Source organism: Ovis aries, chromosome 14, assembly GCF_016772045.2.
Source record: "Ovis aries strain OAR_USU_Benz2616 breed Rambouillet chromosome 14, ARS-UI_Ramb_v3.0, whole genome shotgun sequence".
Taxonomy (NCBI): domain Eukaryota; kingdom Metazoa; phylum Chordata; class Mammalia; order Artiodactyla; family Bovidae; genus Ovis; species Ovis aries.
Window position 1 is genome coordinate 65,561,761 of NC_056067.1, and position 25,467 is coordinate 65,587,227.

At 42.3% G+C, this 25,467-nt stretch overlaps 1 protein-coding gene and 1 non-coding gene across 2 annotated transcripts; both read left to right on the forward strand.

The window, feature by feature from the left end:
* Positions 1-11,194: 11,194 nt before the first annotated feature.
* On the forward strand, positions 11,195-11,301 carry LOC114118167 (U6 spliceosomal RNA). The gene has a single exon (XR_003591710.1). It is a non-coding gene; the product is annotated as a U6 spliceosomal RNA (small nuclear RNA).
* A 5,783-nt stretch (positions 11,302-17,084) lies between these two features.
* On the forward strand, positions 17,085-19,337 carry ZSCAN4 (zinc finger and SCAN domain containing 4). Its single transcript, XM_004015932.6, has 3 exons — positions 17,085-17,480; positions 18,379-18,535; positions 18,628-19,337. The coding sequence occupies exons 1-3, from the start codon at positions 17,085-17,087 to the stop codon at positions 19,335-19,337; spliced, it is 1,263 nt and encodes a 420-aa protein (XP_004015981.3).
* The last annotated feature ends 6,130 nt before the right edge of the window (positions 19,338-25,467 follow it).

The window sequence follows — 25,467 nt, forward strand, 5'->3', positions numbered from 1 at the left end:
TGATGAACTATGGAATGAGGTTCGTGACATTGTACAGGAGACAGGGATCAAGACCATCCCCATGGAAAAGAAATGCAATAAAGCAAAATGGCTGTCTGAGGAGGCCTTACAAATAGCTGTGAAAAGAAGAGAGGCGAAAAGCAAAGGAGAAAAGGAAAGATATAGGCATCTGAATGCAGAGTTCCAAAGAAGAGCAAGAACAGATAAGAAAGCCTTCTTCAGCAATCAATGCAAAGAAATAGAGGCAAACAACAGAATGGGAAAGGCTAGAGATCTCTTCAAGAAAATTAGAGATACCAAGGGAACATTTCATGCCAAGATGGGCTCGATAAAGGACAGAAATGGTATGGACCTAACAGAAGCAGAATATATTAAGAAGAGGTGGCAAGAATACACGGAAGAACTGTACAAAAAAGATCTTCACGACCCAGATAATCATGATGATGTGATCATTAATCTAGAGCCAGACATCTTGGAATGTGAAGTCAAGTGGGCCTTAGAAAGCATCTCTATGAACAAAGCTAGTGGAGGTGATGGCATTCCAGTTGCGCTGTTTCAAATCCTGAAAGATGATGCTGTGAAAGTGCTGCACTCTATATGCCAGCACATTTGGAAAACTCAGCAGTGGCCACAGGACTGGAAAAGGTCAGTTTTCATTCCAATCACAAAGAAAGGCAATGCCAAAGAATGCTCAAACTATCGCACAATTGCACTCATGTCACAGGCTAGGAAAGTAATGCTCAAAATTCTCCAAGCCAGGCTTCAGCAATACGTGAACCGCGAACTCCCTGATGTTCAAGCTGGTTTTAGAAAAGGCAGAGGAACCAGAGATCAAATTGCCAACATCGGCTGGATCATGGAAAAAGCAAGAGAGTTCCAGAAAAACCTCTATTTCTGCTTTATTGATTATGCCAAAGCCTTTGACTGTGTGGATCACAATAAACTGTGGAAAATTCTGAAAGAGATGGGAATACCAGAGCACTTAACCTACCTCTTGAGAAATCTGTATGCAGGCCAGGAAGCAACAGTTAGAAGTGGACATGGAACAACAGACTGGTTCCAAATAGGAAAAGGAGTACATCAAGGCTGTATATTGTCACCCTGCTTATTTAACTTCTATGCAGAGTACATCATGAGAAATGCTGGACTGGAAGAAACACAAGCTGGAATCAGGATTGCTGGGAGAAATATCAATAACCTCAGATATGCAGATGACACCACCCTTATGGCAGAAAGTGAAGAGGAGCTAAAAAGCCTCTTGATGAAAGTGAAAGAGGAGAGCGAAAAAGTTGGCTTAAAGCTCAACATTCAGAAAACGAAGATCATGGCATCCGGTCCCATCACTTCATGGGAAATAGGTGGGGAAACAGTAGAAACAGTGTCAGACTTTATCACTGCAGATGGTGATTGCAGCCATGAAATTAAAAGACGCTTACTCCTTGGAAGAAAAATTATGACCAACCTAGATAGTATATTCAAAAGCAGAGACATTACTTTGCCGACTAAGGTCGGTCTAGTCAAGGATATGGTTTTTCCTGTGGTCATGTATGGATGTGAGTGTTGGACTGTGATGAAGGCTGAGCTCCGAAGAATTGATGCTTTTGAACTGTGGTGTTGGAGAAGACTCTTGAGAGTCCCTTGGCCTGCAAGGAGATCCAACCAGTCCATTCTGAAGGAGATCAGCCCTGGGATTTCTTTGGAAGTAATGATACTAAAGCTGAAACTCCAGTACTTTGGCCACCTCATGTGAAGAGTTGACTCATTGGAATAGACTCTGATGCTGGGAGGGATTGGGGGCAGGAGGAGAAGGGGACGACAGAGGATGAGATGGGTGGATGGTATCACTGACTCGATGGACCTGAGTCTGAGTGAACTCCGGGAGATAGTGATAGACAGGGAGACCTGGAGTGCTGCGATTCATGGGGTCGCAAAGAGTCAGACACCACTCAGCGACTGAACTGAACTGTATGGATGTGAGAGTTGGACTGTGAAGTAAGCTGAGCACCAAATAATTGATGCTTTTAACTTTGGTGTTGTAGAAGACTCTTGAGAGTCTCTTGGACTGCAAGGAGATCCAACCAGTCCCTCCTAAAGGAGATCAGTCCAGAGTGTTCATTGGAAGGACTAACGCTGAAGCTGAAACGTCAATAGTTTGGCCAAAGAGGGAGACACAACTGAGCGACTGAACTGTTTAAGCCTATGAAGTTTATATATGATAAAAGTTCATTAATTAATTTAGGGAAATTACTTATTTAACATAGAATATGAAAATCTTTGCAGAATTAATTAGGACATTAGAGCTATATTTCCAACATTAATCTTAGAGGAAAAAAAGAAATACTAGATCTTTATATAAGGAATCGTTAATATCTTAGGGGAAAATGCTGCATTGTATCCTCATGATGTTGCCTGGGCAAAACATTATTAAGCATGTACAGAACCTGAGGATTGAAATATTTTTTCATCTTCCTATTGGTAAAAGTTAGAAGTTTTTCACTTTTATAATATCTTGTGCCGAATGATTCCTAAAGCAAAAAAATAAAATGAAAACATTTAGATATATAGAACACCAAGAGGTGATTATAACCTCAGTGCTTTTTTGGGGAACTGTATATGAATAAGCAATTTTTAGAAAAGAAATCACACATTATAAACTATCATTTTCTCATAAGCCAAAGTATATTGAAAAGGACACTGACTGTTTCACATACCCATGTGAGTGTTGGAATTTCATTTTAGGGTTAATGTCCTCTAATAAAGAATTACTTAATGTATCTTTTCTATCAAGAATTCTCTATCAAAATCCTAATCAAATATGATTTAAACTTTGAAGTTTGTAAAGAATGGGCTTCGCCTCCATGGTGATCCAGGGGTTAAGAGTCTGAGCTTCCAGCACAGGGAGGACAGGCTCAGCACCTGGTTGGGAAACATCTCAGATGCTAGACAGTGCAGCAAAAAATATATTAAAATTTTTTAATTTAAAAACTGTAAAAATGTTAAACTGTATATTTTGAAAATTGCAAACAAATTTTACTATTTTCTATGCTGTGAATTTCAAAGCTCCATATTCTCCTGCTGCCTGAACATTCCCACAGACAGGGTGTGAACACCCCACCATAGTGCCCAGGGGCACCAGTGTGAAAGCTGGCCACTGCCACCAGTGCCCCTTCTTGCCCTGCCCTCCTGTGACCGCAGAACATTCAAACCTTCCAGTGAGATCCCATCTTTCACCCTGTGCTGTGTGCTCTCCCTTGAACTCCAGTAAAAGCACCGGCCCACAGGCCCAACCCCCCCTCTCTCTCTCCTCCCCACCTATTTGGTTGTGCCCTCTCCCTGGGTGACCTCTCCATTTGTGGCCTCCTCTTGCCACCAGTGACTGTCTCTCTAGGACCTGTGAGTATAATAAGCTCTTTTTCCCTGGACCTCTCCCACGTTCCTTCCTGTATCTTCATCTGATGGAATGTATCAAAGGATACAAAGCAAGAACAAATTTAAATTTAAAAATTCATTTAAAAAAAAAAAAATTCATTTAGCATGCTGAACACATAAAATTCTATACATTTTATCAATATAAAATTCTACATATTTATAAAATTTGTTTTTTCATCTTGTCTCCAAAATGTGCAGTTTAGGATTGAGTGAATTCAATGCTGTGTAAAATACATTTCAGTCATATTTCAGTAACTGAAATAAAGAAAGCATTTTGTATTAAAGTGTGAGCACATGCCTCAGTAAACAAACTACAATTCTAGTGATGAAAAAATCTGGCCAGGTGGAGGGATGAGTAGGACATGAACACATCTCATTATTGATGTCCATTCACATCCCTTGGACATGATTAGTATGTTTTATAAGAGATACAGAAGATGAATCACTCTGCCATAAATCAGCAGATGTGGTTTAAAAGAAATCTTCCTGACTGAATATAAATATTCACTAAGTGAAGCAGGGCTACTTATCTGAGGTAAGAAGGTGGAAGGGAGAAGGGTAGGCGGTGTCAGACTGAATATTCACCTTAAATTTATGCACATCTTGACTTGCGAAAATTTTCATAATAAAATTTGTAGTTTTACAATTAAAATTTTATCATTTAGAAAATATTAAGACTGAAAGGAGGAAATTTGGCTATAACTAATGGAATAAAAATATGTAATAACATTAGGACAGTGAAGTAAATCATGAGAAAGGCAAAGATTTGAGAATCTTTAGGAAGAGACGTCAAAAAATTGAATATAACATGGGTAGGAAGAACTTACGGCTGATTCATGTTGTTGTATGCCAGAAATCAACACAATATTTGAAGTAATTATCCTCCAGTTAAAAAGAAATACATTTTTAAAAAACAAATAAGAAGATAGAACATGCCAGTTAATAAAAACTTGTTTACATAGAAAAACCAGGATTCCATAAATCTGGAATTGGCTGTGGTTCTTAATCATTCCAGCTATTAAAAACTTCAGCAATACATGCCCGTAAAGGATCATGGTATTTCCTTAATTACAAGGTTTTGAGTAACAAAGGAGGCCCTAAATAAAGTGACTCCCCTTCTCCTGGAGAAGGATTTGAAAACGACCATCAAACAAATTCTCTAGTCAGAATTTTATTTGATTAGTTTATCATTTTAAATCAATAAACATACATTTTAGAGAGTAGACAGAGCAAAGGTTAATCACAGAAGGTGAATAGCGAGGCACTTAACACCTGGTTACATTATATACCATGATAATATGATGATCTTCAGGTATTGAAGTCTTTGATTATTTTTTTTCCAAACCCCACAAAAATTAAGCATATTTGGTTTTTTTTAATAAACATTTTATCTTCTTAAAAGGAGAATGACAAGACTTTCAGTTTTCTAAACAGAGATAAATGTTAACACGTTGATGACTGAAATTGTAGAATTATATTATTAAAGACACTGTTTAGCACCACAGGCTAACAAGAAGATACAACAAAACCCAACATGCGTTCCAGCCTCTCACTCAGGCCTAAGGTAACTCATCACTCAGAGCTGCGAGATCAGCATCATTATCTAGCTGCTGGGCACTTGCCTGCAGTGCGAAGTCTTTAGAGTGAATGCTGTGAGGTTCAGCACCTTTACTCAAAGAAACATGAGGAAGATTTCATAGAAGCTGAAAATGAGAGGAAAGAGGAGAGACGGCAGACAGCAGAGGAGTGGGCGGAGGGGGAGGAATGCGTCAAGTGTGTGCAGGAAGCATCAGTCTTCACTGTGTACAAAGGTATATTTGTGTTCCAATCCCAGGAAACACGAGAGAGAGAACTTGATGCATATTGGTGTTTTAAACGGAATTATCTGTAATATAATTATCTTGTGAATCTGACACTTACCTAAAATATAGACCCTTATGAAATACCATTGGCAGTCAGGACTGTGTGTTCCCAGACAGCGTCTGTGCAGGTGTGGAAAGGGGCAACTGAACCTAAGATAAAGGTTTGGAATACCATGATGTCATCTCCTTATTGGGGAGTGATTATCCTGTCACCTGTCATTTCAGTGGCAATACTTTCAGAGGGAATTGAGATTATCTTGAAAAAAATATTTGTGCATTGTTCAAATCACTGAAAGCAATTACTACTGATGATAATGTTTTCTATTGAAAATTACAGAAACGGCTTGGGAACAATTTGCTTGTGAAGTATTTAAGAAGTCTCAGGGAACACCAGTGCGGTCAACCAGGCAGGCAAGTGTATAACCTGGAAAGTCTTAAGACCCACCGGAGTGGCTGTGGTTCCAACCACTGGCCATTTTTTAACTTGTGTTGCCACCTGATGCAAAGAGTCCCCTCATTGGAAAAGACCCTGATGCTGGGAAAGATTGAAGGCAGAAGGAAAAAGGGGCAACAGAGGATGAGAAGTTTTGATAACATCACCGGCTCAGTGGACATGAATTTGAACAAACTCCGGGAGACGGTGAAGGACAGGGAAGCCTAGCGTGCTGCAGTCCATGGGGTCACAAAGACATGACTTAGCGACCATACAACAGCAAAACCAGGTCATCAGGTCCACACAGCTGTTTGAAAGAGTCTAAATTTTAAGAATTACAAAAATTATAGCTGAAACCATATGCAGGCAAGCAAATGATGTCCTTGATATAGGTGAAGTATGTGATCTCTCCCTTCCTGCTCTTGGTAATGAATAATCGTGCAGTATACTAAGGCAATAATCTAATGTACAATATATATTTTCTAAAAAATCCTCAGACATAGTAATTTTTTCCTTTCTTCTTCTTCTTTTTTTTTTTTTTTTGGTATGCTATGATTATATCTTCAGTAGCAGTTTAAAATTGTGTAGAAAGCTAATCGCAGTGCTGGAAACCACAACTTAAGCATTAAATGTCTGGCATACTCAATCGAAAAGACAAAATATTACCATGAATATATTTATGGGCATTCATGAATTCAGTTTTAATACTGGTATATAATTCAGTTGTATATATATTCTAGAGTAAATTATTTTCTATTCATATTAATGAGTTTAGACTATACACAAATGCAAGTTTTTTTTTTTTTTAATGTTTTGGCCATAACATGGATCTTAGTTCCTCAACCTGGGATTAAACCCATGTCCCTTGCAGTGGAAGCATGGAATTTTAACTACTGGATCACTAGGGAAGTCTCAAATGCAAATTTTTTAAACATACAGATTTTCTCTCTAGAGAGAATATTATCTTTGAAAATATGAGGAAAAACACCTCATGAAAATGTGTTCAACCATAAAATTAAGTAAATATGTGGAAACATTGGAAAAACCAAAGAACTTCAAAGCAGATCTAAATAAAGACAAAATATAGTCGTTTGTGGGAAACTTGAATATAATAAAAATTCAATCAGCTAGAATGGTATGATTTGTACAGTGTAAATGCTAACATTTCTAAGCATCTGATAAAAAGAAGACAAATAGGAATTCCCTGGCAGTCCAGCGGTTAGGAGCCAGCACTTTCACTGGAGTGGTCCAGGTTCAGTTGCTGGGTGAACCCCCAGCTTAATATCCCCACAAGCTGCATGACACAGACAAAAAAAACAAGAAGTCAAATAAATAAAATCGTATTTAATGGGAGATACAGTTCTACTATATTTTTTAAAATTTCAAATGCAATGTATTTAGTAGAGAATCATATATTAAAGTCAGTAATATTGAATATGTGAAAGTGAAGTCGCTCAGTCATGTCCAACTCTTTGCAACCCCATGGACTGTAGCCTAACAGGCTTCTGTATTCGAGAGTAAATATCACAAAGTATTTGCGTGTGTAGTGAAGGCAAGAGAGACAGAGAACTGAAGATACTGAGACATAAGTAGGAAATTAGTTAGATGTATCATATGCAAACTATTAGGAATTTAACGGTTGAGTGAAAATGAATTTAAAAAATATGAACGCTATTGGAAAAAGAGAACTAAAACTCTACTTCATGTCATTAGGGTAAATACATATATTTATGTGCTTGTATATAGACACAAAAATTAAAACCTATCAGATTTAATATATAAAAGTACTGGCTTTTAAAACACGGAACATGGCACAGACCTATTGACAATAAAAAAAAAAGGGAATGATTCAATGTTTTAAGTGGATTTACAGTTTGCAAAGTTGTTTAAGTCATAGGTGGTGCTTTAGAGAACAAAAGAATAAAACCGTAGGAGAAAACAGTCAACATCTGGTAATTACTGAAATATTTTAAATGTTATGGAATCTACCAAACATCTGAAAAACTGAAAAGGATGGAGTAACTGTGTGAATCCATCACAACCATCAACAGAACCCATTCACAGAGAAACTCATTTTATGTATAATCCTACCCTGTCACCCTTGCAAACCTTCCCCTGTGAAAGCTAGTCCCAGAAGCTGCACCACTGCATCCCTAAATACTCCAGTGACTATCTCTGGAAGACAAAGACGCTTTAAAAACGTATGTATATTTTTGGTTCCACTGGGTCTTTGTTACTTCGCAGGCTTTCTCTAGCTGTGGCCAGTTGGGGCTATTCTTCGTTGCGGTGAGTAGGAAGTGAGAGAAGCCACCGGAATGAGAAGCCCCACCGGATCCCCGCACTGCGACTAGAGAAAGCACCTGGGCAGCAACGGAAGTCCCAGCACAGCCAAAAATAAATAAATAAATCAGTTCAGTTCAGTCGCTCAGTCGTGTCTGACTCTTTGCGACCCCATGGACTGCGGCACACCAGGCTTCCCTGTCCATCACCAACTCCCCGAGCTTGCTCAAACTCATGTCCATTGAGTCGGTGATGCCATCCACCCATCTCATCCTCTGTTGTCCCCTTCTGCTCCCACCTTCAATCTTTCCCAGCATCAGGGTCTCTTCAAATGAGTCAGCTCTGCATCAGGTGGCCGAAGTATTGGAGTTTCAGCCTCAGCATCAGTCCTTCCAATGAATATTCAGGACTGATTTCCTTTAGGATGGACTGGTTGGATCTTCTTGCAGTCCAAGGGACTCTCAAAAGTCTTCTCCAAAACCACAGTTCAAAAGCGTCCATTCTTCTGTGCCCAGCTTTCTTTATGGTCCAACTCACATCCATGCATGACTACTGGAAATGCCACAGCTTTGACTAGATGGACATTTGTCGTCAAAGAGATGTCTCTGCTTTTTAATATGCTCTCTAGGTTGGTTATAGCTTTTCTTCCAAGGAGCAAGCGTCTTTTAATTTCATGGTTGCAGTCACCATCTGCAGTGGTTTTGGAGACCAAGAAAATGAAGTCTGTCACTATTTCCATTGTTTTCCCATCTAGAATTACTAGAAGTTGCCGAACCTACCCTGAGTGGGTGTCAGCGATGGCTCTGATTCTCTTTCTCAATGATTATCTGAGATTACTTAGCCTTTAAAGAAGAAAAAAGAAGAAGAAAATGTGTTCAGGCAGATGGGAAGGAGGGGTGGGGTGGGATGGGGGTGGCAGGTCCTTTCCCTCCCAGTTTGGGAAGTTCTGCTAAGTCCAGGTGGAGCCGCACCAGGACAAGAGGACTGAAGAACAGGCTCCCTCTAGTAGCCACTTTAAGAATAGACTGAAGCCTGGCAAAAAGAGGAGAGGCCAGTCGGGAGTTGACTTCAGCAAGCCAAGAGACAGAGGATGGGCTGATGACATAAAATTTATATTTGAAGGTAAGACAAGGCAACTTACGCATAAAATTCTCTGTGTGTTTGTTTGGGCCTTGCCTCTCCCCCTTTTGTGAGCATCTGTGTTATACATTAACCAGATTCCCTCATAGGAGGGAATTCCTGGTGAACCACAAAAATAATTTTTTTTTTCTTTCTTTCTTCTGACACTAGCTACGTAATCTTTTTTTGCTTTGGCCATGCAGCCTATGGGATCTTAGATCCCTGACCAGAGATCAAACTCATGCCCTCTGCAGTGGAGGCACCGTGTCTTAACCACCAGATGGCCCAGGAAGTTGCACAATGTAACTTCTTTTAAAATATATATATTTTTTTATTTATTTGGTTGTGCTGAGTTTTAGTTGTGGCATGTGGGATCTAGTTCCCTGACCAGGAATTGAACCCAGGCCCCCCTGCGTTTGGAGCATAAAGTCCCAGTCACTGGACCAGCAGGGAAGTCCCCACAGTTCTTTCTTAAACATCCGTCCACAACCTTTCTGGCACCAGGGACAAGTTGTTGTTGTTTTTAATTTTTTTGGCTACGTTGCACAACATATGGGATCTTAATTCTCCAGCCAAGGACTGAACCTGGGCCCCCTGCATAGGGAGCACAGTCTTAGCCACTGTAATACCGGGGAAGTCCACCAGGGACAAGTTTAGTGGAAAAGAATTTTTCCATGGAATGGGGTACAGGGGATGGTTGCAAGATGATTCAAGTACATTACATTTATTGTGCACTTTATTTCTATTATTATTACATCAGCTCCGCCTCAGATCACCAAGCATTAGATCCTGGAGCCTGGGGACTCCTGTCTTAAAGGGTCAGCGTCGTTTCCCAACTCTGTAGGAGTCTTAGGGACTTGTTGCTTGCCTTGTACACGTGCTGATCTGGACCCTGTAGCAGTGACGTTTATGGAAAATGTCTGTATGTCACCTTGATGTACGGTCATTTGTCTCAAAAACGTATATGACTGTGCCTTCGACTTCTAACAAGTGCAACAGTTCTCAGAGATGCTGAAAGCCTGTCTTCTGGGTTATCACCTTCAGTTTCACCTGAATAAAAGTTTCCACTTTCTTCTTGATTGTTAATTGAATTTTAGGTGACAGGACTGAGGGTTCTGGCAGTGGAAGGGTGAAAAGTAGTTTGATCCTGGATCCAACTGAAAGAAGAGAACAGATAATGACCAGGCTGCTGCACTGGTCCCTTTCTTGTCAAATACAATCCTTTCGTTTTGTTTTCCATACTCTTACTCTCCCTCATCTTACATGGGGTGGTCACTCACGCCACATGAGTTGGGAAATGGAGGTGGGGCATTCCAAAGAATCTCCTCCTGTTGCCTTTCTTTTCTTTCTTTTTTTAAGGCTATTTATTTGGCTGATCAGGTCTTGGTCATGTCACATGAGATCTCCAGTCTTCACTGAGGTACATGGGCTCTTTAGTTGCAGCACGAGAACTCTTGGTTGAAGCATCTGGGGGAGCCCTTTCTTCCTACTCAGTACACGACCCTGCCAACAGCCAATTTTTAAACCAGGAGCCTTAGAACATTAAAACTCCAACTTCACACTCAGTCCTCACATTTAGTCTCTTAAATGATGTACTTTGTCAATGTAAAATAATCAACACTCTCTCTCTTCCCACTGAAATGATCTTAGTTTCAGCCCCTGCAACTTTGCTGGACTAGGAACCTCTCCTGTTGGGTCCTGGGACAACCTTCTGACCCACAAGCCCCAGACTAGCACAGGAGGAAAGAATATTAACCTTGTTCTCTGGCTTGCTCGTGATCCACAAGCTCTGGAAAATTAGCAAGTGGTACCAAAGGGGTTTCCCTGGTGGTACCGTGGGTAGTGCACCTGCCAATGCTGGAGACACCAGTTTGCTCCCTGGTCCGGGAAGATCCCATGTGCCATGGAGCAACTAAGCCCATGTCCTGCAACTACTGTGGTCTGTGGAGCACAGGAGAAGCCATCACAATGAGAAGCCAGGGCATCCAATAAAGACCCAGCACAGCCAAAAATAAATAAATGCATTTTTTTTAAAGTTTCTATTACACTCACTTAAAACAAAACCTGATCAGTACTCACTGAGGCAACACAGGTACTAAAATTGGAATGATACAGAGATGGTTAGCATGGCCCCTGAGTAAGGACTACAGGCATATTTATGAAATATTCTATATTAAAAAAGGAAAACTTGATCAGAACATGAGACTAAGCTTTATGCCTCCAATTAGTCTGCGTGTTGTTACACTTCACTGCAGAAATATAGTTGGTTTAACTACAGAAAGCTGGAGCTGGATGAAAATTGCCCAGATTGCATCAACAGGCACGTTTTATCCAATCATGTCTTTGAATGCATTACTGTCCCAGGCCCTATAAAAGGGAGGAGCTTTGGGAGGGCAGACCAGATGAGCCCAATTCAGAGAGCAAGTCACACCGTGAAGAGCCCTCAGCTGTCAGCCCAGGATCACCCAGCTTGAGGTTCAGTCTTCTGGAGGAGGTGAGTGTCCTGGACAAAGGGAAAACTTTAAACTTGGTACTCGAGCCAAAGCTCAGTGCATTCATATGTGGGGAAAATTCACAGGTACCGGCTTTTCCAGGCTTTCAGGTACAGGCACTCAGTCGTGTACAACTCTTTGTGACCCCATGGACTGTAGCCAGGTTCTCCTGACCGTGGGATTCTCCAGGCAAGAATACTGGAGTGGGTTGCCATTTCCTCCTCCAGGGGATCTTCCTCACCTAGGGATGGGACCTGCATTGCCTGTAGCTCCTGCATTGGCCAGCAGATTCTTTACCACTGAGCCACACGGGAAGCCCTTTTTCCAAGCTTAGAGCTTTTTTTTTTTTTTTTTGACAACTTCTCTGGCCCCAGAGAGTTTGATGTTATGAACTCTGTTCAAAGACCTAGCCTGACTGAAGGCACTTCTTTCTTCCTTGTCTTCCCTTCCCCGCTCAGGCACACTTTGTTGCATGCAGGATCTTACTTCCCGGAGCAGGGATTGATCCTGTGTCCCCTTCATTGCAAGGCAGATTCTTAACTGGATCGCCAGGGAAGTCCCAGATTCCAAGGTCTTAGCCTCAATGCCCCGCAGTGTCCCTGTGGGGTTGAGTGCATGTCTGCAAGTGTGACCAGATGGTCCGTGCGTGCCTGGGGTTGTCGTGAAAGAACTTGTGGGGAGGCCCAGATGGAGAAACCATGGGATCTACATAAAAATAATAAAAGGCCAGTCAGTGTACTTGGATATGGAGGGTCATATCCAAGTGGGGGTCAGATGCATGCGGGGCCCTTGGAAGTAAAAGCATGGAGTCCTAACCGCTGAACTTTCAGGGAATTCCCCATTTGAAACTAATATAATGTCATATATCAATTATACATGCTCCAGCTAGGCCCTGTGCTGCTGGGAAGGACTTGAGATTTTTCCCTGGGGGAAAAGAATGCTAAAACGGGGTGTCCTTAGAAGTTTAGCATTATATAGGGCCACCTGCCAGTACGTAATACATGCATTAAGAAAAGGAAAGTAGGTGTTAAATTTTCTCCTATGGGGTCCTCCTGGATTTATCTTTGCTTTTTTATTGATAAGATCAAAGCAGTTGATCTGATCAGACTGCTTGATGGGGTTAACACCAAATGTGAAATGTCATCAACTAACTGAAACCATGGCTTCCCAGGTGGCATTAGTGGCAAAAAATCTGCCTGCAAGTGCAGGAGATTAAGAGACGTGATCCCTGGGTGGGGAAGATGCCCTGGAGGAGAAAATGGCAACCCCTTCCTTTATTCTCACCTGGAAAATCCCATGGACAGAGGAACCTATTGGGCTACAATCTATGGGGTCAAAAAAGGTTGGAGACAAAACGGCTTAGCATGCAGATGCGCAACAGAAAACAATTTGTCTTCTGTGCGCCTCTCATACTCCCACCAAGCCCTTTTGTTTTATGGTATAAAATTGAAAAAAAACATATGTATATATGAGTCCTCGAATTACTAACCATATAGAAAATTGAAAAGGACACAAAAATAGGCAAATTATATACAAGACAGACTTAATCATTTTTTAGTGAGGTCTAATTGATATATGACATTATATTAGTTTCAAATGGGGAATTCCCTGGAAGTTCAGTGGTTAGGACTCCATGCTTTTACTTCCAAGGGCCCCGCAGTGAGGGGAAAAAAAAAAAAACAAGCAAAACAGCAAACAAATTTTCAGATGTACAATATAATGATTTGATATTTATAATATTGTGAAATAATCACTAAAATCAGTTCAGTTCAGTTGCTCAGCTGTGTCCTACTCTGTAACCCATAGACTATAGGACGCCAGACTTCTCTGTCCATCACCAACTCCAAGAGTTTGCTCAAACTCAGGTCCATCAAGTCAGTGATGCCATCCAACCATCTCATCCTCTGTCATCCCCTTCTCCTCCTGCCTTCAACATTTCCCAGCATCAGGGTCTTTTCAATAAGTCAGTTCACATCAAGTGGCCGAAGTATTGAAGCTTCAGCTTCACCATCAGTCCTTCCAATGAATATTCAGAATTGATTTCCTTTAGGATTGGTTGGATCTCCTTGCAGTCCAAGGGACTCTCCAAGAGTCTTCTCCAACACCACAGTTCAAAAGCATCAATTATTTGACGCTCAGCTTTTTTTATGGTCCAACTCTCAAATCCATATGTGGCTACTGGAAAAACCATAGCCTTGACTAGATGGACCTTTATTGGCAAAGTAATGTCTCTGTTTTTTAATATGCTGTCTAGGTTGGTCATAGCTTTTCTTCCAAGGGGCAAGCATCTTTTTTTTTTTTTTTTCCCACCAGGCTCCTCTGTCCACGGGATTTTCCAGGCAAGAATACTGGAGTGGGTTGCCATTGCCTTCTCCAGGGCAAGCATCTTTTAATTTCATGACTTTTAAAATAAAAAGCTTATTTTCATGGCTAATTAAAATCACTAAAATAAGTCATTAATATCATCACCATATATAGTTGTGAAAATTTTTCTTATGATGAGAACATTTAAGATTTACTTTCAAAAATTAAAAATATTTACTCTCTTAGCAACTTTCAAATATGTAATTCTGTATTATTAACTATAGTGCCATCTGCACTTCCTTCCACACACCAGTGGGAAAGGGTAGGGATTAGAAACACAGATAAACCATAATAAAGCTGTAACTTTGATAAACACTGTGAAGCAGAGACAAATGTTGTTCACAAGGAAGAGTAACTTTGGAGGGAAAAACAAAACAGGAAATGTGATGAGGGAAATTTTCCTAAGTGATGTATCATTGAGTTGTGTTGCAGTGATGTAGCTGGGGTAGCCAGACAGATGTCTGTGCCTGATGAAGTTTTCGGCACAGAGAAATCAAGTGTATGGATTCCATCCTACTGCTTTTATTTGGTTCACTTTGCTCTATTTTTTCTAATATTTTACTTTCCTACAGTAATTAAAAGAACATACTTTATACAGTTCAGTTCAGTTCAGCCGCTCAGTTGTCGCTCTTTGCGACCCCATGAATCGCAGCACGCCAGGCCTCCCTGTCCATCACCAACTCCCGGAGTTCACTCAGACTCACGTCCGTCGAGTCAGTGATGCCATCCAGCCAGCTCATCCTCTGTCGTCCCCTTCTCCTTCTGCCCCCAATCCCTCCCAGCATCAGAGTCTTTTCCAATGAGTCAACTCTTCGCATGAGGTGGCCAAAGTACTGGAGTTTCAGCTTTAGCATCATTCCTTCCAAAGAATCCCAGGGCTGATCTCGTTCAGAATGGACAGGTTAGATCTTCTTGCAGTCCAAGGGACTCTCAAGAGTCTTCAACACCACAGTTCAAAAGCATCAATTCTTCAGCGCTCAGCCTTCTTCACAGTCCAACTCTCACATCCATACATGACCACAGGAAAAACCATAGCCTTGACTAGACGGACCTTAGTCGGCACAGATCGTTGCCTTTTTTTAACTGGTGGCTTCCCTGGTAGCTCAGACAGTAAAGAATCTGCATACAATGCAGGAGACCAGTTTCAATCCTCCGGGAAGATCCCCTGGACAAGGAAATGGCTACCCACTCTAGTGTTCTTGCCTGGAGAATTCCATGGACAGAGGAGCCTGACTAGTTACAGTCCATGGGGTTGCAAAGTTAGATAGGACTGAGCAACTAACACTTTAATTATATTGAGCTGGTCTTAGGTCTTCCATAAATCAAGTGACTGAATATATATCACTCTGTATTGGGACACTATTCTGTTATGTTGCTCTATTTTCTATTTTTGTGGCACTATGACACCATCTTAATTATAATTTCAATAGCATTTTACTATCCGATTTTGTAAATCCTCCAAGCTTATTTTATTTATTGTTTGTTTGTTTGGCTGCACTGGGTCTTATTTGCAGCATGTGGGATCTAAGTTTCCTGACCAGGGATTGAACCCAGGCCCCCTACATTGGGAGCTCAGAGTCTTGGCCACTGGACCACCAGGGAAATCTCCCTCCAAATTTATTCTTCAGAAATACACTATTTTTTGGCCTTTTGCTACATGTCATTTAGAATTGCTCTGTCAATTTTCTCTCTCTCTCAGACACACACATCTTCTGAATTTTCCTTGAAAATGCATTGACTATACGATCCATCCAGAGAGAACTTCCATTTCCAATAATATTGAGCCTTTCAATCAATTCATAAACATGGCTTTTCTCTTCATACATTTATTGTCTTGTAGATAACTTGCATATCTTACATTCGATTTGTTCATAGTTATTTAATGGTGGAAATTATGATAAAGTTATTACTTTAATTTTGTTTCTCTTATAAAAATTGCTTTTGGAATATTGACCTTGTAAAAGGCACCTTGTTAAATTCATCTAGTCTAATATTTGTAGATATTTAGGGGTTTTTCCCAAACAAAATCCGGCCATCTATAAATAATAGTTGATACATTTTCTTTTTTACATTTTAAAATTTTAAAACTGTTTTCGGCCCTGCCATGCAGCATATGCGATCTTAGCTCTCCGACCAGGGATGGAGTCCATGCCCCTGCAGTGAAAGCACAGAGTCCTAACCAGTGGACCACCAGGGAAGTCCTTGATACATTTTCTGATCTTATTTAACCGGCTGGGTACCAGTCATATGTTGTATAGAGTTGACAGTGGACTTCCATCTCTCAATCCCAAGAATAAAACTTTTAAGAACAATTTTTGTTGTACTTTTAAGAGTAATTTTTGTTGTAGTTCTTTTGTAATTATTTTATCACAGTGAAAGTTTCCTTCTATTCCTAGCTTAGCAAGTGTCTTTCTTAGGATTGAGTACTGACTTTTATTAGACATATTCAATGTATCTGCTTATGTGGTAGTATGTTCTTTCAGTTCTATTAATGTGAGAAATTATGCGGCTTTTTGAAATTTAACTCAAAATGCATGCAGAACATAGAATTCATCTACACATAATATACTTTCTTTACACATGACTTGGTTTCATTTGCAGATATTTAGTTGAGGATTTGTACATCTATACTCATATGAATTACTAGACAGTAGTCGTCCTTACTTTAATGCATTTGTAAAATTTCATGATCAGGAAGGTTCATTAATTAAAATAGGAAAGTCTCCTCTTTCCCTATGCTCTGTGAGAATTTGTGTATTATTAGTTATTACTTTCTTAAGTTTCTCAAAACTTACCTATGAAGTTATCTGAGCCTGAAATGTGTGCTCTCTCTTTCTTTTTAAATTATACTGGTGATATATATATTTAGATACAAATCCCCTGTTTCTATTGTATGATCGTTAAGCATCCAACACTATCAGCGTATGCAGCATTTAGGCAACATTTGATTGTTACCTAACTAGTGAGATACAAAAATAAGAAATAAGAAAACTTATAAAATATTATTTATAAATGTCCTGATGTTGTTTTAAAGCAGATCTCCAGAAACAAAAGACCTGAAGAACTAAATCCTTGCAGTTGAATCTGTAAGAAACATTGCCAAGAATGGATTTAGGTTTTAGAGCATCATTTCAGCGTGAACCATTCAAGGATGACCCAAAGTCAGCAAATACAGACTTTATCCCAAGTCGAGGACCCACTCTGCAAACAGCAGAGGATATCTCTAAGTTGCAGAACACTCAGCCTGGCTTATTGCAAAATGGCAATAACTCACGTGCGAGGCAGGAACTGCAAAGACTCTATAAGTCATTTCATTTATGGCTGCAGCCAGAAAAACACAGCAAGGATGAAATTGTTTTTCAACTTGCCCTGGAACAATTTATGAGCAATAAGCACTACAGTGAAAAGTCTACTTTGAAAGAGAAATGGGAAGCTAGTGGCGGAGACCTGGAGAAATTCGCAGAAGACCTGCATGATGACTGCACAAAGCTACCTGACTTGGTAAGTAGAGCATTCTGACCTCTGGGATGAGGGGCAGAAAAGAGTAAGGAATAAATAACACATTCAGTTGTTGATGCCTGGAAGAAGAGAAAGAAGGGTTACTGTAGACCAAGTTATTAGTCAGATCACTCTTCCTCACCCAGACAATATTTACTGTCCCAAGTAAGCAAGAATCAACATTTTATGTGTTTATTCAGTGAGGCATATAGGAACGAACATAGTAATTAGTGTAATTGATTTTCATAGGTGAAGTGCTAAGAGGACCCCACTGAGAAAATGTCAATTGCGCAGAAACCTTAGGATTAGAAATGCCTTGACAAGATCTGGTTCTTCCCTCAGAAAGCCTTGTTGCTGTTCACTCAGTTGTGTCCGACTCTTCGTGACCCCATGTGCTGCAGCACGCCAGGCTTCCCTCCCTCCACTATCTCCTGGAGTTTGCTCAAATCCATGTCCACTGAGCCGGTGATGCCATCCAACCATCTCATCCTCTGTCACCCCCTTTTCCTTTTGCCCTAAATCTTCTCCAGCATCAAGGTCTTTCCTAATGAGTTAGTTCTTTGCATCAAGTGGCCAAAGTACTGGAGTTTCAGCTTCAGCTTTAATCCTTCCAATGAATATTCAGGGTTGATTTCCTTTAGGATTGACTAATTTGATCTCCTTTCTCCTTGAAGTCCAAGGGACTCGCAGTATTCGTTTTTTTTCATCATGGAAGACACACTAAAAAAAGAAATTACCATGAAATTTGATACAAGCAGAAATAAGGGCAGGACAAAGAGGTATGGGAGCCCACAGTACAAAGATATTGGGAAAGTCTGACTGAGGTGGGTTTTCCAAAACTGGTTTTATCACACAGTAGATCCATGTGTGAATAATCATGCCTTTTTTTTTTTTTTAATAGGTCCGTGTCCGCATGCAGGGGCAGGAAGCCCTCTTTTCAGAAAATATGCCCTTAAAAGAAGTCATCTTTCATCTAACCAATCAGTTGTCAACAGGAGGGATGAACATGGGAACTCCGTCCTGGACTGTGCAAGATACGTCCCTGGAAACAGGACAAAGTGAGTGGGCAGAGCCCAGGTCCCAGAGGGGTGGCCCATGTGGGCTCTTTCTTGGGTGTAACTTCACTGAGTCACTTTTTCGACTCCTACAGGAAATGAAGATAAAGAAAATGATGGCAACATTTCTGTTAAAACTCATCAAGTAAATGACAGTATTATTAGTCCAAGCAATCAAATACCTTCCCTCATCATTGTCCAAGAAGAGAAACATCCGAGGCTGGAAGAAGGAGGTGTTTCTCTAGAGAATCCACGAAGCTCCAGAAGAGGAGCAGGTCCAGGCCCCTCCAGGCCCCAGGACGGATCCCTGAAAGGACCCTCCTCTCAAGATGTCCTCATGGAAGTGGAACCAGACCAGGTCACCCCTGAGCCTGTTTCTACCCGCCAGAGCTCTGAGGGGACTTCTGCATGTGGGGAACACCAGGAAAGATCCTGTAGAGCCCCAGCAGTATACAGATGTGAGAGATGTCCCAAGACCTTCAGGCATTCCTCTCGGTTCAGAATTCACCAGAAAAGACACAACAATGAGAGAACATATATTTGTGCCGAGTGTGGCAAAGGCTTCTTCCAGGCATCCGACCTCCATGTGCATCAGAGGATTCACACAGGAGAGAAGCCCTTTGTGTGCAGCACATGTGAAATGGCCTTCACCCACAAAACCAACCTTCGGGCTCATGAGAGAACCCACACGGGAGAGAAGCCCTATGAGTGTTCCCTCTGCCAGAGACGCTTCCGCCAGTCCTCCACCTACCACCGCCATCTTAGGTTTCACCAGAAAACGACCCTCAAAAGTGCTCCACACTAAATTCAGCTTCCTTGGCTACAGCCCCAATGTAATGCATATAAATATGTATGTGAATATGTATATTTCCACAGTATTTCTCCATTGAGAATATACTTTATAATTTCCTCATGTTATTCTCATTGTCTCACACCACTCGAATGTAAGTTTAAGGAAGACAAGTAGTTTCTCAGCTTTTTTCACTAACGTATCCCATGTGCTTTGAAATAGCTGACACATTTCAAGCAACCAGTAAATATCTGTTTAGTACATGAATTTATCTTTAATATTAGTGTTATTTTTAAAATTTAGCCCCACATGAGAAGACAATGAGTTCCCATGCCAACACACACTATCACTGAGCTCATAGTGGTCCACTGAGGCTTTTGCTGCCTGCTACCCTGTTCCCTGTCCACACCCTTTATCTTGTGGGCGTCAGCTTTTCAGCAACTGTGAATCTGGGGAGATCTGGGTCCCGCTGAGGACATCATATCTTATTGTCCTCCCAGGCCTCGACCTTCCCCTCAAGCTCAATAAAATGGCTTTGTTACCAACCAGGGTTCTTGGCCTCCTTTCTTAATCAACAAAAATTGATCAGAGGCCAGAAAAGAAATTAAGGCAACCCTTTTTTGAGGTCCCTGCTGCAGCAGAGGGGAGCGATAACAAACAATAGGTTCACTTGTATTTTTACTCCCCAAGGTGGGGCTCAGCACCCTACTTTTGCTTCTGACCCTCTGCTTTTGCTCCAGTTTCTTCAAAAGTGGCAATTGGGGACTTCTCTGGTGGTTCAGTGGTGGAAAATGAGCCTGCCAATGCAGGAATTACAGGTTGAATTCCTGATGCAGGAAGATCCCACATGCTGCAGGGCAACAAAGTCCCCGTGCCACAAATATTCAGCCTGTACTATAAGCCCTGGAACTGCAACTACTGAACTGGTGTGCTGAAACTACCAAAGCCTGAATGCTCTAGAGGCTATGCTCCTCTCCAGCAGGAGAGGCCATCACAATTAGAAATCCATGCACCACAGCTAGAGAGTGGCCCCCACTCACTGCAACTACAGAAAAAGCCCATGGAGTGATGAAGATTCAGCACAGTCAAATTAGTAAAAAAATAAGTAAAAAATCCAAATACAAACGAATGAAACTGGACCCTCAACCTAACACCAGGTACAAAAATTAACTTGAAATGGATCAAAGACCTAAATGTAAGAGCTTAACTCTAAAACTCTTAAAAGAAAATAAATAAATGTTCATGACCTTGGATAGGTCATGGTATTTTAGATAAGACACCAAAAGCAGAAACAACAATAGAAAAAATAAACTGGACTTCATAAAAAAATTTTTTTAAGTGGCAGTTGGGTTTTTTGGAGTGGAGAGAATTCCCGGCCTGTGCAACCTTGAGTGACTTACCCCGGGTGACACGAACTGTGGTCCATAGCTCTGGACGTTCCTCTGCTCCAAACAGCCTCATCCCTTGAGTGGCTGGCACCTGTCAGGGAGAATCCCTCCCAGTTCCCTGGAGCAAAATGAAAACTCCCTGGAGCAATTTCTGGGAATTTGGGAAGGCGCTCTCCCTGGCCAGGATCAATCTGCTGTGGGCACAGAGGTCCTATCTGGGGTGCCATAAATTGTTACCAACATCGCAAGTCCGTGTGCCTGACACAGAGTGAGGCCCATCAATACTAAACATTAGAGTCTGAAACAGAGAAAGGTTTATTACAGATTCATACAGAGATGGGTGGCTCATGCCCTAAGAACCCCAAAGTTACTAAAAGCTCTCAGCAAGTCCCTTTAAAAGCAAGAAGTGAGGGATGGGCATGGTTGGCTGTTGCAGACTTCTCAGGGTCAGATCCTTTGTTCTTGAGGTCCGGTCACGGTCAGGTAATGATGTTCCTGTAAGTCTCTACCAAATGGATGTTATTATCTGTCCTGACAAGAAAGGGCAAAGTCCCAAGGCACAACTTTCACCCTCCAAGGCCCCAGTCCTAGCTAAGAGGAGGCAGATCTCAGTTGGCAGCTCCTTCAGGGCCAGGTTTCCATATCCTGCCCAGCTGTCATCCCTGAGGAAGCCAGGCATCCAACCCAACTGGCCCTCTGTCTCCTCAGGCCGCCCAAAGTGGAAGACCAGGTCTCACAGACCACAACTCACACAGACACCCACTGCTATTAGGTCACAGAGAAAGGGATGGGGGAGAGGTTCACCGCTGCCTCAAGGCCTGGGCCACGGCTAGTGGAGGGCCTTAGTAAGGGCTCTGATGCTCTCTGGATGTAGACCTCAGTCTGTTCCCTGGGCTCTCCAGCTCACCCACTGGCCCAAGGTGGGTGAGATGGAGGGCCTCCAGAAGAAGGTCTGAATCTGCTTCTTACCTCACTCTCCACTTAATGACCACCGCATCATGGACCTTTGACTGAATCGTTTCCCCCATGGTCCCTCATTGACAATTACCTGTCAGCAGGGCCCATTGAGGTGCTGACCAATAGCTGAGCAGGACAACTACCAGGTTGTTCATTGAGAGTTAGTTGCTTGTGGGCGGGGCCCACTGAGGCACTGGGCAATGGCTGAGCAAGACCTGTTGCCTAGTAACAGGGTGCAGAGTAATGAAGCACAACAGTGGCTACCTGCTAAGGGCTGGGCCCTTCCTGCTCTGTGAGGCTCACCCTACCTGTGCAGGCAAGCATTTATTTTTAGTCCCAAACAGAAGTAGCTGCACTTGATGGAGGCTGAAGTAATTTCTTTCTCAACATTCTGGTGATCTACAGACAAGATTCCCGGAAATCAGCCTTTGGCCTCTTTTAAAAGGAGTGAAGTTCTTCCTCCTAAAGGAGATCAGTCCTGGGTGTTCATTGGAAGGACTGATGCTGAAGCTGAAACTCCAATACTTTGGCCACCTCATGCGAAGAGTTGACTCATTGGAAAAGACCCTGATGCTGGGAGGGATTGAGGGCAGGAAGAGAAGGGGACAACAGAGGATGAGATGGCTGGATGGCATCACTGACGTGATGGACGTGAGTTTGAGTGAACTCCAGGAGTTGGTGATGGACAGGGAGGCCTGGCGTGCTGTGATTCATGGGGTCGTAGACAGTCGGACACGACTGAGTGACTGAACTGAACTGAAGTTCTTCCTCTGCTCCCGGAAGTTGGCAGCGCCACTTCCCATTATCACTGTTGTCATCGCTCAGTGGTATCTGACTCTTTGCATCCCCACGGACTGCAGCACGCCAGGTTTCCGTGTCCTTCACTGTCTCCCGGAGTTTCTCAAACTCATGCCCATTGTCCCTAGTTTACACTTGTTCCCTGTGACTGACGCAGCACGCCCCTTGCCAAAGCTCATAGAGCAGAGGGAACTCTGGGTAACGCGGAGTGTCTGGACCACAGGGTTGGGGCAGAACGCCCGGCATCACGCAGATGGCGGTCTTTGTCTGCTCCTGGATCTGTACACTCCAACACAGCTTCAAGAATGTGGTGTCTGGCCCCAGGAAGGTTCGAACACAAATGTCACCCCCACCCCCAACTTCACAGCGATATGTCTGAAGGTCGACGATGGTGAATAACAAATGTGCTTGGATCCTGTACTTCTCCTCCCCTTAGGGATCCCACTCAATGCACACCTGGGATGGCAGTCACCGTGTTGAGCGATCCTCTTCATGTAATTCAGGGTTCTCCATGTCCTCCCCCTACCTCACCCCCATCTGTGTCCTAAGAATAAGAGGCGCCTAATCAGGTCACTTCTTTCTGGCCACAAAGACATTCTTGATCACCGTCTTGAGTCTGCACTGGGAAAAGGCTTTACAAGTCTAGCAGATGTAAGGAAGCTTTTACAGCAAAGTGCTCAGGTGTTCAGCTCTGGGCAGTACACACTGGGAAAGACCTTATTTGTAGGGTAGTGAATAGGGTAAATCTGTTAGCCAAACTCCCATCTCAGTGACCACTTGGGGGTTCACACTGGAGAAAGGCTTTATGGCTGTGTGGGATGTGGCAAAACCTTTATGTAAATACCAAACTACAGTAGAGCTTGAAAATCAGTAGATACTCATTGAACATTTAATTTTTTATTAAGCGTTTACTTCTTTATTAAAGAATCGAATGAACATGATCCCAGATTCCTATCCGTCTTAGGTTTTTACTGTTTAAAGGCTATTTAAAGGCTTCCCTGGTGGCTCAGAGGTTAACGCGTCTGTCTGGAATGCAGGAGACCTGGGTTCGATCCCTGGGTGACGAAGATCCCCTGGAGAAGGAAATGGCAATCCACTCCAGTACTTTTGCCTGGAGAATCCCATGGAGGGAGGAGCCTGGTAGGCTGCAGTCCATGGGGTCACAAAGAGTCGGACACGACTGAGCAACTTCACTTCACTTTTCAAAGGTCTTAAAACTGTACTTCAAAGTATTAATGTTTTAAAGAATGAAAAACTAATCAAATTTCTAAGACAAAATTCTGAGTGGCCAAAATTTCCACATAGCCACTACTCAGATAACTGTCTATTCTCAGACTCACGTGTCCTGTTCAGTTTTCTTTGAGATCTTAACATTTGTTTTTAATCCTCTGTAGATATGTTGCCAGAGCTATCCAGCCACTATTTTTGAAAAAAATTACATTAACAGCTTTCAGTGACTTGCATTTCACAACGTTTTCTGTAATCATCTCCACTCCCCACGCAGATGCAATCTTTGCAATAACAGTAGGAATGATAATTGTGTTGACCCAAGGACGAAAGAGCAGATAAAACCAAGGAGGGTCTTGGAATGGAGGAATGGAAAAACCAGACCCTTATCATCCCTCCCTCCCCCATGTTGTAACTATTAACGGAACAGTATAACCTGTCTCCCCTCTTACCCCATAAGGAGAAGGTATTTGCCCTACTCTCCCCCCACAATATACAAGCCTACCCAATCAGCAAATGACCTGCAAGACCCCTATCCCACTCCTTGTACCCTGGACATAAAAGTGGACTAAGAACCCCTGTTCAACGTCAGTTTTCCCTTGAGCTGGCCAGCTGTTGTAAGAGTCTCCCATTCTAATAAACTTTATTTCCCTCTCATTCTGTCTCATGTTTGGAAATTGTTTTCCAACCCACACCCAGACCATGACAATAATCACTTCTCATCAAAGAGATCAGATTCTGATGACCCCCCCTTTTTTTTTTGTCTTTCCACACTTTTATTTATTTAAGTTGAATGGGTTTAAATCCTTGAGGTGTGTAGTATCACACAGATTCTATGTCCACTGGTGTTAGAAAGAAGGTTGCTTAGTGTTGCTGCTGCTAAGTCACTTCAGAAGTGTCCGACTCTGTGCGACCCTATAGACGGCAGCCCACCAGGCTCCCCCATCCCTGGGATTCTCCAGGCAAGAACACTGGAGTGGGTTGCCATCTCCTCCAATGCACGCAAGTGAAGTCGCTTAGTCGTGTCCGACTCCTAGCGACCCCAAGGACTACAGCCTACCAGGCTCCTCCGTCCATGGGATTTTCCAGGCAAGAGTACTGGAGTGGGGTGCCATGTGGAGTCCAAAATGGCAGTGGCTAAAAGACAGGAAGGGAAAAGCCTGAGAAAATAGAACAAAAGAAGGTCCGAGGACCAGAGTGAAGGCTTCAGGTAGAACAAACAGCACTCCTGGCTAAGCCCAATTTGCACAGGGCAGGCCCAGGTGGAGGAAAAAACATATAAGAGGAGGAGCCAAAGCGCTTTCTCTCTTTCTCTCCTGCATGCGTGCGCTCTTCCTCTCTCTCTCCTTCCCGGCCCCCCCCCCCCCCCACTCCTCCACTCTCTTCCCTCCAAGTCTTTGGGTTGGCATGCCCTCACGCTTCGAGGATGGATTCTCCTGCTATCTTCTAAATAAGACAGAGCTGTAACACTGACTTGCCTAAGAGGTATAACATGGTTTGTGCAAGACCCGAGAGCTGTGACACGCTGAGAGCTTTAATGTCCATCGCTCCAAATCTTTGTTGTGACGAGACAAAGAACCGAGGAACATACACTTGCGTGACACTTAGGAATTTGGAACAAATCATACCACTGTCTCTGTGAATGTGAGATATTTTCCCCCAGATTACTCTGGTTTTGTTCTGTTTTCCGTCATTGTTGTTCTTTGCTCTGTACACATGAGCACATCTTTTGCCTAGATATTTAGAATTCATTTCGAGCACACATTTTTAAGAAG